Source organism: Podarcis pityusensis (genome assembly GCF_964106645.2).
Source record: "Podarcis pityusensis genome assembly, chromosome: 17".
NCBI lineage: Eukaryota > Metazoa > Chordata > Lepidosauria > Squamata > Lacertidae > Podarcis > Podarcis pityusensis.
This window is the reverse complement of record NC_138042.1, coordinates 41,102,808-41,118,383: the sequence shown is the minus strand read 5'-3', so window position 1 is coordinate 41,118,383 and position 15,576 is coordinate 41,102,808. Positions and strand designations below refer to the sequence as shown.

The following is a 15,576-nucleotide window of genomic DNA, read 5'->3' as shown; positions in this document are numbered from 1 at the left end:
GAAACTCCACCACACCTGGTGTGTTGTACATGCTGATAGAAGGGTTGTTATAGACGGCCGATTCCCCGAGCAATGTGTTATAAGGGTTGTTAGTGCCATGAGGACGAAGGAGAGCATTGGTTATAAGATGGTTAGCCATGGCTCCTGGAGCAGCCCAATAGAAAGACAGAGAAAAAAAAGCAAAAAAAGGTCAATCAGGCAAATATGATTAAAAAAAGAAAACATTCAGACTGACAACAATTTCAACAGTCCCGATTAAAAGCAGCCAGCTACTTCGACTGGGAAGCTAAATGCCACCAAAGCACAGATGTCACTGAGAATGCAAACATAAAAGGATGGAAGTGATGCTAAACCAACCATTCAGGATGTCCCCAACCAACTGCTTAGAGTGTAAATGGAAGAGACACGCAGCATGTTTGCCACATAAAAAAAAGATGATGATCACTCTAAAGGAAAGGCCAAACAAATATAATGAGCGTAACTTAAAATAAAATGGCACATTTAACACCCACTAAAGTGAGTCATGAGTTTCCTCCAGATTTCGGGCTCCGCTGCTACACTCCCAATACAGACTGCTCTTTATTCACTTTTGGAACAGTTTACTGACAACGCAACAAATAATGTGTCTAATATATAAAGTAATGTGATGTGATTCATATTTACTTCTATGAGAGGGGGGGTCACCCCTGGGGCAGGATGTCCCCTTAAAAAGCACTTTGTAATGACAGACAATGTAAAATTCAGATGTATACAATACTGGGAGTCAATACTCAGATATTATGGTATCCCCTTCCCATTTACAGTTCCTTGTTTTTTTTACAAACACAACCCTCAAACTGGTAAGTGGCCAAATCAATGTTCATTTGCCATGCCAGAATGTTAGGTCGGGGTGAGGGGATCTAGACCCTTGATATAAAGTCCACTAGTACGTTAGTTCTTTATAGTGTAATTCACAAAGACCAAGAATAGCAAAATAAACAAGTCTATACAAACTAGTGTTAAAAGAAGATTGATATGAACAAGGGAAGTGCAGAAATAAGGATCCTTATGAAAGCAGCCACAGGTCCCATAGGGATGGTAAAAAATTCTGGGGAGGATTTCCAGACAGAGATGGAGAGAATATAGTTTCTCAAGTACTTCATTTTTTTCTATGTCTGGGCAGCAAGGAGTGATATAAAAAGACTAGGAAAGAATTGCTGAAAAACTGTGATAATGAGAGAGGACTATTTTTTTGTGTTGGTACCCACAATAGTAATACAGGGACATTTGCAACAATTACCTAAAGACACAGTCCAACCCCCAACTACTGTGATCTGGTAGAGCTTTTATTCATTCTGATGGGGCTTGCATAGGATAATGCCCAGTTAGATTCTGCCCTAAGACAGAAACCCAAAACATTTCGGAGAGAAAAAAGAGAAAGAAAGAAAGAAAGAGAGAAAGAGAGAGAGGAGTGGGCGTACAATCAGATGGGGCTTGCTAAGGGTCAGCGCTCCATGGGGAAAAGGGCCTTGCGACACAACAGGCCCACAGAGCTCAGTGATAGTTTCTAAAGCATGCATATTATTGTACCAGCTAGGAGCTGCAGAAAAGCGATTTCTGCCTGATGACATCCTTATGTTGTTAACACAAATTGGTGCATAACTGATAGGATTAGATACTGTTGATACCAAACTACACAGCTGGCTCCCATGTGAGACTTAATGCAAATGGAAAAGGAAAAGGAAAAAGGAAAGCATACATCCATATATGTATCTTGTTTAATCTCTCCAGCTAATCTTACGCTGTTGTGTTAATTTTTCTGCTACAGCTGTTTGCCATACCTTGTGATACGTGAGCCACAATTAATAGCTGTACTATAAATTCTTTTTGAACAACCTGTTCGTTGTTCTCTAAAAATAACAACACCAAGAGAGGCTCTTGCTGAATTGCCTGTTGAACAATGTTGCCAATGGTAGTCATTTTTTAAAAAATGTACCACATTCCCACCACAGGTGAATCAATGACCTCTGTACCTATCATCACCTTGAGCGCAACAAGAGACATTCCCACTCAACAGGAGTAAGACGCATGTGTGTATCAACTTTAACATGACCTCCCAGGTTGTCGCCGAAATAGTTTTCAGGTGAAGCTTAACTACGTACACAGGAGTTCCACTCAGTCTCTGTTAATTTTGTCTCTAGATCCACTTCCCAAGCTAGTTTTAGTCACCTGCCATTTTCAAGAGAATTTTAGCTGCACCCTTGTTCCTTTAGAGAATCTGCCTTGTTCGTCTTCTTGTAGAGAGTAAGAGAATTGGGGCAGATCCTCCTTTCTCAAAGGAGTCATGACAAAAACCCGGCTTGAGTTCTTTAAAACCAGCTAACTTTTAAGCTAGGGAAGAGCAGCTCCAGTTTTTCCTCAGTAAGATTCTGTACTCTCAAATTTCCTCTACTTTTCTAGTATCTAAATTGTGTTTATCACAGGTCCACAAAGTGAGGATGCTCCAAAAATGATAGGAGTGGTTGTGGTTTTGGCTTCATTTTCTCTATACTAACTGGTTGAAAAATAACAAAAAGCAAATCCGTAACTCTCAAGAAAGAGTTTAGCAAGGAGTGTTGGGATAGAAAATGAAAAAATAAATAATAAATAAAAAATGTCCTGTCAATCAAGGCTGGGCCTAAGAATGCCCCTAGTGGTTTATATGCTTAGCAGACAAGGTTCAAAGAGCTGTAATGTGGAATATGCAGAGAGAAAGCCGAAGAGTTGCAAGTCAGTCACCTTCTTACCACCAAAGTTACAACTGCTTATTTATTTTATGTGCCGCTTCATCCCCAACACTCTGAACAACTTTACACAATACTTTAAAAGTTACACTAAAAAAGGTAAAAACGTACATTGTTCTGCCTAAGCATTTTATGACGACTAGTAAAACAGCTCATGCAGGCTGCGATTGAGACGAAACAGATGGCAGTTGAACTTGTTATGTGTGTTCACATTTGGATGTGAACTGGGCCAGTGTCTGGGGCCAGGTTTTTCTTTGCTTTCTCTCTGATCGTGGTGGCAGAGTTATTGTTGGAAGGAGGGATTAGAATGGGAAGCCATAGCACACAGGTAGGCAAAGCGGGGATCTCCAAATGATGTAAGACTACAACTGTCATTAGCCATGCTGAAAGGGGATGATGGAAGATGGAGTCAAACAAAAATGGAGAGACCATGTTGGCTATCACTGTGCTATGGCAGTTTTTGGATCCTAGGTTTACCGCCAAAGATTTGTCAGGGTATTGCGAATCAATACGCCTTCTCCAACTTATGCAGGCCCTGGGCAACCCCAATTTTTGTGTCTCTTTCACTCTCCTCTTACAACTCAAGATCTACCTGACAAATCTCCTTTTCTCTAGGCTCCTCTACTCCCTCATACCAGCTTCCATCTTAGTCCAGGCCTTCTCCTTCCATAGACCTTTCTTCCTCCCCTGACCCTATCTAGAAGCAGAATAGTTTAACGACTGACATTCATAACTGGCTACCCCATAGTCATGGCCAGAGTCGCCACCATCACTGAAACCCCCGGAATAAAGAGCGAAAGCACCAAGTTTGAGGTCAGATAGGATGGACACAATTCTGTCAACGATGATTGACACTTAAGGGTCTGCAGTTGGATGAGGAAACCTGAAGAACTCTAATGCACCTTTGCATATCTCACAAAAAGATTAGGAGACACAATGATTTGGGACAGCTACCAGAAAATAGGGACTGGCTGTATGTCATTGACTCACTGGGGACGTCAAACTACCTAACATCCGTAACTTGCAACAAGAAAGAAGGAGATCCCACACAGGTAAGTGTTTGAGGTTGACTTTATTGGTTTGCCCATTACCTCACTGGATTGCCTAGTGGCTAATGCAAATAGCAAACAGGTCAGGGCAAAGAGTCTATATGGCTCCCTGAATGTCACTTCCTCATAGCTCTTTTTCTGTGGGTTCCATTTCATGCTTTTCTGCCCACTCCTGGTGTTCCCCGCTTTTCCATGGCTTCTGTCTTCTGATGTCCCAGCTTTGATGTAGCAGTGGAGTAAGTGGACAAGCTCTACCAGGCGCTGTGCGGAGCATGAGTAGCTCCTCTGGGAAAAGCTCTTGAACTGAAGATACATGGACAAGAGTTGAAGTCAGGCTGTGTTTCCGTAGATTCAACTTCCCTAGCTGCGACGGGGGAACCCCAGTTGACAAAGCGTCTCAGTCCGAGTGACAAACCATCAAGGTTAATATGCGAGTTAGGCACACAAGGCACACACAAGCACACACACACACACACACACACACACACACACACACAGCTCACCCTTCCTCAGATGATCTGTGCAAATCACCTAGGAAAAGGTGATCACCTTCTCTCCACTCATCAATGGGTAGGACGGAGGGGTGAGACTGGCATCCCCATAGGGGCATAAATATACCCCACCATTGTGTTTTCTCTTTTATCATTATATATAATTTGCTAGTTTGGTCGTAGGTGTGGGGTCCCATAGCTTAACTCATTTACGTACATTACTGACAATCGCTCATATTTGCAAGCAAGATTTTGGTTGTAGTGACCATTTTAAATGTTTATGCTTTTGTTTAATTAAATGGACAGTGTAATTCAGGAGAAAGCAATGAATCTGGTGGAAGAGGCTATTCTGTGATCTTTCCTAATAATATATGAATTATTTTCCAGAACACTTTTTTTTTTGCTATGGGACATTCCCACTATATATCAAAAGTTCCTCCTCTGCCCCTTCAACATTTCCAAGAGAATAATAATTATTAAACTTATTTATTAATACTAGGGTCTTATACCACCTTGCTGTTACAAAAGCCTTTTCCTCTAATTGCTGAAGATGATTTATATTCTTTATTTTCCCAGATCTTCCTAGATATATTATCTGCCATACTTTGGATGCAACTGACAATCAAGTGTTTTACTTGCTTTGGTTCAGATCAGTATTTTAAAAGTAACTTATACATTGAAGATAAAAAGTCATTCTTAATAGTCATAAATATTTTTGAAAGCTGATTCTTCTCTTATGGTGCAATCCTATACACACGTACCTGGGAGTAAGCACCACTGAACTCAGTGGGGGTTACTTATGCATAGACATAACTAGGATTGCACACTTAGTTGCACATTAGAGCTTAGATGTTCAATGAATAATGCGTTTGATCATAGTCAAACTATGGAAGACTCAAACCTTGTAATTTCCTTTTAATCTGGAATAAGAATATTATGCATCAAAATATCTTTATATTGGAAAAAGTCTTTCTGAACTTTTTAAAAAATAATTTTTATTTTTATTTTGCAAATACAAACCAAAAGAAGAACAATGCAAGGAAGAAAACAATTGAACAACAACATATTTCTAGGGGTCACTACACAGCGACTCACATTTGGTACAATTGCATATCCTAAGCTTATAAATTAAACTATCACTTATTATTGTACTTTTGAAGGAACCGAGCCATATGGATTAATATGCCTAATATGATTTTAAATAATCTATCACTGATCTAAGCAGTGATATAGTTCGACCTAGATACAGCTTGTACTGCCCCTATAGTCTTAAACTTGATATTTTAGTTTTGCATCCTTTGTGGGTAGTCAGTGGAGGTGGAACCAGTTAATTGGAGTTTACACATCTTCTGCCATCTTGACCATAAGAAATGCCTAAAATCTCTTGACTACAAAGCTAATGTCAGTTTGCCTGAAATGATTGATTTAATAGCACCTCTGAAGCTAAATGTAACTTGACATGTCAAAGGAAGTTTATCAGAACTACCACCAAGGGAAAGGAAATCTCACCTTCCTACAGAGTGGCTTCGTAACGAATTGTATATAGTGGCTGAGAAGGTCAAGTACTCTGGCTGAATGTTTGGCGGTGCTATTGTAACACCAAGGACTTTCTTACTGTCACAGTCCTACAGCAGAAGGGAAACATCCACCGAAAAGCTTCAGCCTTTGCTTGCGTTACACATCCCATTCCATTCGGTCTCTTGCAAGATGCCCCTCAGAGAAATAAACTCTTATTGATTCTAGCAAACTAAGGCCATACAGAGACAACAGACAAAGTTGTAACTATTCCCTAAAACGCACGTTACCAGGATGACATGCTTACAGCTCCAGTTCATGCAGCTCTAAAAAGATGTGGCAATACAATGGCACCTCCATTTAGGATTAACTGTGTGGAGTAAAAAGGATGCCATAAATTGTATCCAAGACATTCCGTTGTGGGCAACCTTCTGGGGGCGGCGTATCATTGGGGGTGGGGTGAGAGGCATAAAAGGGGCAAAAGCAAAAATGGGTGTGATTCTTCCTTTTGTACAGTAGGCTATATTCCAGCCATGCAGAAATCAGAAGTTTCTACATTCTGCACCCCCCTCCTCCTCCATTCTCCATCTAGGCAACCAATCGGCACTGTTACACTTCAATGACATTCCAGCTAGGCATTTAGCAGGACAGGAGAGCGATCTGTGGCCTGGGGGAAATCCCAAGGTTTGGAAAGAGAGGCCTGGTTCCCTGATCTACATGTTCTTGAGACTTCTATATGGTGGCCAGGAGGCTGCTCTGGAGGATGATATATCTGAAGCCAAAGAAAATAAATGTTCAGTGCTAAATGCTAAGTGTTGCACAGGAACTCCTCTATGGAAGAAACAGACACGGAAGCATTGGGCAAGGCTCTACACATCAAGCTGAAATAAAAATGGTTTGGGTGTGCTTATTCCACAAGGCAGGTCACTGTCTTTATGAACTGATGCTGAATGAGGCCAACTTTCACGGCTGATAAAATAAGGCTGATCTTATAAGATCCTGGTCCCCACCCCCGCCCTAAGGAACTCCTTTCCAACACCAAGGCATAATGAAATGGTTGCTGCTGGAATCAAATAGGACAATGGATGTAAAACCTGAGGCAAACACAAGATTGGTGTTACATGTTACTGAGAGCAAGTTCAATACATTTGTGTCTGTGATATAGACACTAATTTTCTTCAGCTGGTGTTGTTTCATCTTTTCTCATATATGGGGGTAAAAGCTCCTGGATGATGTTGTTGAGAACATCAAAGCAACGGGTTACATGCCTATCAATGAACCTATCGAAAGGTTCAGCGACAGAATTGTAACTGAGCCGCAGATTGATTGGGTGAGACACCACAGCCTACATCTCAAATCACACTAAATGATCATGTTGTAAGGTCTTCAGAAAGAACGGCCACTTATTTGGGGAGAAGGTGAACTTATGGGCAACCCCCCACCCCATTATCTGAGTGGTTTGTGTGCAGAATACACAATGCTAAAAAATACACAACCCCATTCATACAGCACTGCATTGCTCATTTTCCAAAACAGGAAAACCGGAAGACTTGACACCCAAGAGTGCAGCTCTTTATTTTCCTTTAAGGCTTGTTCACTATCAAATCACGATATGGAGAAATGCCCATTGTGCCACTCCAGCAGGGCCAGCCTGGGATGCTTTGCCACTTGAAGCAAAGCAGAAAATGGCGCCCCCTGCCTTGTCCTTCTCTGCTGCCTCTCCCACATCCCACTGCTGCCAAAGTGGGGAGATGGGTGATAAGAGTCATGATTCTAGGGGAGGAAGGAGCCTTGCAGGAAACACAGTTCTGGAATAGGAGGGTAGATTAATTCATAATATTCAGTACTCAAAGAATTTAACCAATCCATGGCTGTTCTAGGGGGTCAGCAAACTAAAGATGGTGCCAATAGGTCACAGCCCAACAGAGTTAAAACTCTTTACACTTAACTCTTTTGTTGGCTTGTGGTCAGTGGAGTGAAGCATATGGAACTGAGCACAGGATCGCAGCACAAATTATCTATGGATATTATTAATTGAGTCTATACACTGTCTTTCATTGAAAGAAACACAACCAAGGCTTTTCACAAACAAATGAAACAAGTTATAGCCCTACAACCGATAAAACCAAGTTAAACATCAACATTGTAGGCAGAAACAGCTGGAATTGGTATTAATAGTCAGAGAAATGTCTGGGGTAAACAGATACATTTTCAATTGTTGGTGGAAACAACCACACGCAGGGAGATTGTTCCTCATGGTAGGGGCCATCACAGAGAAAGCCCTTCTCTGCTCCATGGTAAGATGTCTACAGGTTGTGGCAGGGTTAATAGGGCTTCTTCCACAGATGGAAGTGACCAAGGTGGTCTATATTGGGAATGCCTGGTTAGGAGCTTTTTAGAACCTTATCAACCAGGAGTAAAACCTTGAACTTGGATCAGTAGCTAGATGGTGCCCAGTGCAACTCTTCCAGAAGAGGCACATGCGAGGAAGCTGCACTGAGCAACCTGGTCCCTGCATTCTGCAGCAAGCTGCAGTTTCCAAACAAACCTTAAGGGCAGCTCCACATAAAGTCTTTTGTAGTAATCGAGTCTTGAGGTTACCAGTGCATGAATCACTGTATCAAAGCTATCCCTATCCAGGAATGATCACTACTGACAAACCAACTGAAGCGGGCAAGAGGTATTCCCTGCTGGTGATGTCGCTTGGGCCTGCAGTGACAAATCCAAGAGCACCCCTCAGACTGCTCCTTCAGAGGAAGTGTAACCACTACCAGAGTAGGTTAACACCCCAACCTTCAGATCCAAGAACTGATCACTCACAGGAGCTGTTGTCTTTTCAGGATTCAACTTCAGTTTATTGGCCTTCATCCATCCTCCCACTACATCCAATCTCTGTTTTGGACATGACAGACACTCCAGACATGGAGCAGCAAATTAATGACACCTTGCCCTAAATCTACTGATGACTGCTCCCAAAGCTTTATATAGATGTCAAAGGTAAGGTAAAGGACCCCTGGACGATTAAGTCCAGTCAAAGGCGACTATGGGGTTGCAGCGCTCATCTTGCTTTCAGGCCAAGGGAGCCAGCGTTTATCCACAGACAGCTTTCCGGGTCACGTGGCCAGGTTGATTAAACCGCTTCTGGCGCAACGGAACACCATGACGGAAACCAGAGCGCATGGAAACGCTATTTACCTTCCTGCCGCAGCAGTGCCTATTTATGTACTTGCACTGGCGTGCTTTCAATCTGCTAGGTAGGCAGGAGCTGGGACAGAGCAACGGGAGCTCAGCCCGTCATGGGGATTCGAACCGCTGACTTTCTGATTGGCAAGCCCAAGAGGCTCAGTGGTTTAGACCACAGTGCCACCCGCGTTAAATGGAATTGTCTCTGGCACAAACCCTGCGGGTAGATTTATGCACCGCTTTTCCTTCTTCTTTTTTGCGGGAGGAGTGAACAAAACAGCTTACAGTCGTGAAATGCCACTGCTTCTGCTACCCTCAGAGCACAACCCTGTATTTTTCCTCCATTGCCGAGTGGAGTGAGACAGATAAGGTTTCAGAATATCTGGTATTGCTTACAGAACAAGAAGCCTGGCTTCATCCACTGGTGACAAGTTGCTTTAATAAGATTTCTAGAGTGATGCTTTCAACTCACCCAAGTACTTTTTACCTTATTTCTTGGACTGGAGTGCCCTCTAGAGTCTTTAAGAACCTCCTGCACTCCTCAGACTGCTCTTTTCATTGCAATCTTTCCAGGTTCCTGAGACAGTACACCCTTGTCTCCAGAGAGGGGCCCTAGCATATCACTGGGCTTACTCTGCCAGATACTTCTAGCCAGATATTTTGCCCTGCCTTTCTTCCTCTTCTGTTTTCTCTTGCTGCTGCTTTCGCTATTTCTGTGATTTACACAGCAGCTGGGAGAGTGTGGAGAAACCAGGTTGCTGGGAATTTCTGCATCCTGTTCGGTGGCGTTTATATCCTTTCGGTCTGAGGGTGGCATGGCTCCGATCCCCATCCATGCCCAACTCTCTACAGAAGGAGGAGCTGAGCAGTGAGCCATGAGCGAACCCTCTGCGAAGGAGCGTGTCAAAATGGGTGTGATAAAAGTCATAAACTTCTCATTGGCAATTTTCATACGGCACGAAAGACAACCAAGGGTTTCTTGAGTAAACGAGAACTGGTGGGGCAGCCTTGAAAGGGCTGCAGAAACTGCTGTCTGGGGATCTTGTATAGGAGGACGGTTTGCTCCCACTATACTCTCTTGGTATATTTCCAAATAAAGAAAATGCAACAAAAACAGCACAACAGTCCTGCGCTCTCTTCTGTAAAGGAAACCCTATAATACTGGGAAGCGAGGGGCTTGTAACAATACCATAATTAAAACAAATCCGTTTAAAATCTAAAAATCTCAACACAGCTAGCCTAATTAGCATATTTGTTTTATATATTTAAAAGCTATCGTTCTGGAACAAGTCCTTCACTTTAATTGGATCACGTCCCAGTAAAATGACATTTATCAGTGTGAATGCCCTCCTAAATAAATATTTTTCCAGCTTTTGTGAAAGCCCCCAGCAAGCTAATCATTGGAATGTTCAAAGAGATGGCACCACCACAGAGAAAACCCTTTTGGCGTCACCTTGGCTGCATCAAATGTCATGGGACACATCAGCATGAGACGTAGAGAGAAATTAAAGACCAACCCCTAATTAAGCCTTACAAAAACAACACTCTTTTAAACAGAAAAAGCATGTAAATGAACGGCTCCCCATGTTTTTAGTTGGAAGCAGAGTGACCAAATGTAAATTTTGATACTGAAGTTTGAAAATATGCCTTCATCAGTGGATCATTTTAAAGACTGCCTAAAAATAACACCCACACCCCTACCTGCCTCCAGGTATCCCTGCTAAGTTAGCTTTGCTGTATATTGTTTCAGCAGCACAAACGACAGCTTAATTATATTTGGAGAGAAGACGAGGTGGTGGGAGACCTCATTCTGAAAACACTCAGGTTTCACTTGGGATGGAAATCATGGTATTAGGTTATGAATTTTAATTTCCTTTCAGACTCAGATTCCCACTGTTTGAATTTGAGATTAATTTTCTCGACTCATTATGAGAGAATGTACATGAAACTGAAATTAAACTGATTATATATAAATACAGTTGCCATAACACTCTATTCCTTTTTCCTGTTTAAGTTTCAGATTATGTCTTTGCAGATCACATAAAATACTTTAAATATTTAGTCAAATATTTATACATTCAAGGTTGCTATTGCCAATTTCCAATTGCAGGCGGGCCTGATCAGGATTGGGGCTACAGTGAGGCAGTCATAGTTTTTTTAAAAAGCAACAACAACACACTTTTCTCTCGTGAGAGAATTGGAATTAATTAAAATGCGATTGGTGGAGATATTTCAGTTTAGATACGAAAAAGAGAAGAAGGTTTAGAGTTTGTGTTTCCTTCAGACGAAATGGGTGTTCATATCACTACCAGTTAAGTCAGGATAAGCCTGAAGTTGTTGCTTTTCCCGGTGTGCTTCACATCGCTTCCCAGACCCCCAGCTGTTCACATCAACATATCTTAATTAGTATCAGATCAGTTTCTGTTTGTGTGCACACCAAGGGGAGTGGATAGGGCAGGAATGTCTTCACCCCATGCAAAGGTGTTCACATCTTGACTGGAGACACCTTGGACCGTCTTAAGGACCAATCATATAACACCGGTCTTGAAAGACCTACATTGGCTCCCAGTACGTTTCCGAGCACAATTCAAAGTGTTGGTGCTGACCTTGAAAGCCCTAAACGGCCTCGGTCCAGTATACCTGAAGGAGCATCTCCACCTCCATCATTCTTCCCGGACACTGAGATCCAGCTCTGAGGGCCTTCTGGCGATTCCCTCCCTGTGAGAAGCCAAGTTACAGGGAACCAGGCAGAGGGCCTTCTCAGTGGTGGCACCCGCCCTGTGGAACGCCCTCCCACCAGATGTCAAAGAGAACAACAACTACCAGACTTTTAGAAGACATCTGAAGGCAGCCCTCTTTAGGGAAGCTTTTAATGCTTGATGTTTTATTGTGCTTTTAATATTCTGTTGGGAGCTGCCCAGAGTGGCTGGGGATACCCAGCCAGATGGACAGTATATCTATATCTATATCTATATATCTATATCTATATATATCATTCTGCTTCGCGTCCCCTTCCCCTAAGTACTAACTCCATGATCAGCTGCACAATATTCTCAGTAGCTAGGCCTACAGGCCTCTGGGCAGTCTGGGACCTCTTTGGTTATTTAAATGTATTTATTGCCCACTCATCACCAAGGGTGGATAACTAAATAGGGGCAGGGGAAAACCAGTGTAATAAATAAACAGAATCAAAACAAACAGAATCAAATAAATAAACAGAATCAAAACAGTGTGAAGCTGAGTTGAGAAACAACTGCATCACACTGGATGTTTTAGCTGAGTTTCCTGCATTTCAGGGGGTTGGACTAGATGACACACGGGGTCCCTTCCAACTCTACAATTCTATGAAACTGTAGTATTTCCAAACTAAGGGTATATGTGCATTTTTGATGAATAAAATCCAAGCACCGGAAACACAGTAAGTGCACAGTGAAATGTGTGGACACAGTCAAATATCTTTCCTAACCTGAAGAAAAAATTACCGAAAGCATGGGGGATTTACCGTATTTTTCGCTCTATAAGACGCACCAGACCACAAGACGCACCTAGTTTTTGGAGGAGGAAAACAAGAAAAAAAATATTCTGAATCTCAGAAGCCAGAACAGCAAGAGGGATCGCTGCACAGCGAAAGCAGCAATCCCTCTTGCTGTTCTGGCTTCTGGGATAGCTGCACAGCCTGCATTCGCTCCATAAGACGCACACACATTTCCCCTTACTTTTTAGGAGGGAAAAAGTGAGTCTTATAGAGCAAAAAATACGGTATATATAAAAAATGTCTCCTTTTTAAAAAGGCCACAGCTCATGTAAAGGGAGATTTAAATATTAATTAAATATTAGGGGTTGAGAGTTTTCAGAAAAGCTTGGGTCTGATGCCATTAGCATTCTCTCTCCTCGCGCCCCTGTACTTTTACTTCCCCATGATTTTCATGTCATACATTCCCCAACCTGTTTCAGCGGGCTACTTCTTTACTTATTGTGTTCTTGCTCCTGCACTGTCGATTTCCAGATGAACCAGCCACCTACTCTTTTATTACTGTTTTCAGTGCAAGTGGCTTTGACCTTGCAGGACAGCATTTCTTTTGTTTTTTAGGCTACTTCTCAATGCACACTTTTGTACGTCCACCCACATGTGCTTCGACTGAAAGCCATTTCCCCAAACCTTCACTTTCCAGGCAAGGAGGGGCATGACTGTGATATTCCCAACTTAATGCCCTTCTCTCAGGAGCACAGTTCCCCAGCCCAGCCCAGGCCCTTACTGAGCACGAAAAGGCTGCGCCGCTCACCAGGGATCCTTGGGCTGAGAGCATTATTGTGTATGGTTTCTTTGGTGTGATTTCCCCACCAGCAGCAGCCAGTGAAGGCTTTCTTTCCCTCTCCCCTTCCATGCAAGTAAAAAGGAGAATAATAATATTAATAAAAAAAATTTATTTATACCCCGCCCTCCCCAGCCAAGACCGGGCTCAGGGTGGCTAACAACCAATAATAAAAACAAGTTGATTAAAATACAATTTAAAAAAAGATTAAAATACAACACTAAAACATTAGGATGCAGCCTCTTCACAGGAGGAGAAAGGAAAGAAATCAGATCCCGCAGGGCCCTGGTCTCATGAGACAGAGCGTTTCACCAAGTTGGGGCCAGTGCTGAAAAGGCCCTGGCTCTGGTTGAAGCCAATCTAACTTCCTTAGGGCCCGGGACCTCTAGGGTGTTGCTATTTATGGACCTTGAGGCTCTCCATGGGGCATACCAGGAGAGGCGGTCCCATAGGTACGAGGGTCCTAGGCCGTGAAGGGCTTTAAACGTCAAAGCCAGCACCTTCATTCTGACCCTGTACTCCACCGGGAGCCAGTGCAGCTGGAAAAGCACTGGGTGAATATGCTCCCATGGCAGAGACCCCGTGAGGATCCTCGCAGCGGCATTCTGCACCCGCTGGAGTTTCTGGGACAGCTTCAAGGGCAGCCCCGCGTAGAGTGAATTACAGTAGTCAAGCCTGGAGGTGATTGTCACATGGATCACTGTGGCCAGGTCGGGGAATGATCTATTCATTAACTCACATTGGGGGTGGGGAGACTGGCTAAATATCCCCAAAAATGCTAGCGGAGAGAGAAGAAGCCCATCTTTACCAGGGGCCGTTGGGGATAACAGGGTTCCTACTGGTGGGGGAATAGATTCCACTACAGAGTATTTCTTTTATATCCAGGAGGGATTGCGCCATTAATTTATATTAACTTGTCTGCGGAGATGGGAAGGTGTGTATGCATGCATGTACTTGAATAAAAAAAAATAAGAAAGTCTATGCCGTACACATGACTAAAGACCCTCCCACTTTCTATTGCGGTTCACAGGGGCATGTCACATGGAATGCTGTGATAAACAAGGGAGATACTGTACAGCATTGTGTTCTATACAGTGCGCGCCATGAGCAACAGTTTGTGAAAACTACCGGGACAGTTGTACAGTGGTGCCTCGCAAGACAAAATTAATTCGTTCCGCAAGTCTCTTCGTCTTGCGAGTTTTTCGTCTTGCGATGCACGGTTTCCCATAGGAATGAATTGAAAATCAATTAATGCGTTCCTAGGGAAACCGCCTTCAGACCAGGTCCGGGGACAGTCTGTCCCCGGACCTCTTCTGAAGGCTGGGGGGGGGGACAAGGGCTTTTCTTCCCACCCCCAGCATTTTAAAAAACCCCGGGACAGCGGAGGACTTCTCCGCTGTCCGGGCGATCTTAAAATGCTGGCGGGCGGCATTTTAAAATCGCCCCGGGACAGCGGAGGACTTCTCCGCTGTCCGGGGCGATTTAAAAGCCCCTGGGAAGGCAGGCAGGGGGGACAAAGACTTTCGCCCCCCGCCCGCCTTCAGAAGGTGTTCCTGCCCCCCCGCCCCGCTTCGGAGCACCGGGAGAAGCGATCTCCCCGCAGCCCCTTGCTTCAAAAGAGGTCCGGGGGCAGCTGCCCCCGGACCTCTTTTGAAGCAAGGGGCTGCGGGGAGATCGCTGTCCCCGGACCTCTTTTGAAGCAAGGGGCGGTGGGGAGAAGCGATCTCCCCGCAGCCCCTTGCTTCAAAAGAGGTCCGGGGGCAGCGGGAAGCGCTTCCCGCTGTCCCCGGACCTGGGGCTGCGGGGAGAAGATCGCTTCTCCCCGCCGCCCCTTGCTTCAAAAGAGAAGACCCGCTGTCCCCGGGGCAAGCTTCGTTTTGCGAAGCAAGCCCATAGGGAAATTTGTCTTGCGAGGCAACTCCAAAACGAAAAAACCTTTCGTTTTGCGAGTTTTTCGTCTCGCGAGGCGTTCGTCTTGCGGGGTACCACTGTACCTTGGAAGTCGAGTGGAAAATGTTGCGCAAGTCCGTTTGACTTCCAAAACTTTCGGAAACCAAAGCGTGGCTTCTGATTGGCTGCAGGAAGCTCCTGCAGCCAATCGGAAGCCCCGTGTGATGCTTGGCTTCCAAAAATAGTTTGCAAACAAGAACAGTCACTTCCGGGTTTGCGGCGTAAGGAGCTGATTTGTTCGTCAACTAAGCTGCTCGAAAACCAAGGTACGACTGTACTGTGATACCTCACCACTGAAAGAGGTGGGGGGATT

At 43.9% G+C, this 15,576-nt stretch overlaps 1 protein-coding gene across 11 annotated transcripts in view; it reads right to left on the bottom strand.

The window, feature by feature from the left end:
* The window catches only part of ADGRL3 (adhesion G protein-coupled receptor L3), a 534,652-nt gene that overhangs the window by 49,061 nt on the left and 470,015 nt on the right, over window positions 1-15,576 (bottom strand). The window contains exon 25 of one of the 11 annotated variants that reach the window (XM_080987078.1): window positions 16-144. The exons of 8 other annotated variants lie outside the window; for them this stretch is intronic. In XM_080987078.1, coding sequence (XP_080843204.1) covers window positions 16-144 — 129 coding nt within the window. Of the gene's footprint in view, window positions 1-15; window positions 145-3,815; window positions 4,115-5,271; window positions 6,590-15,576 lie in introns of those variants that run through there. 2 more of the 11 variants (XM_080987085.1, XM_080987080.1) reach the window with 2 other exon arrangements.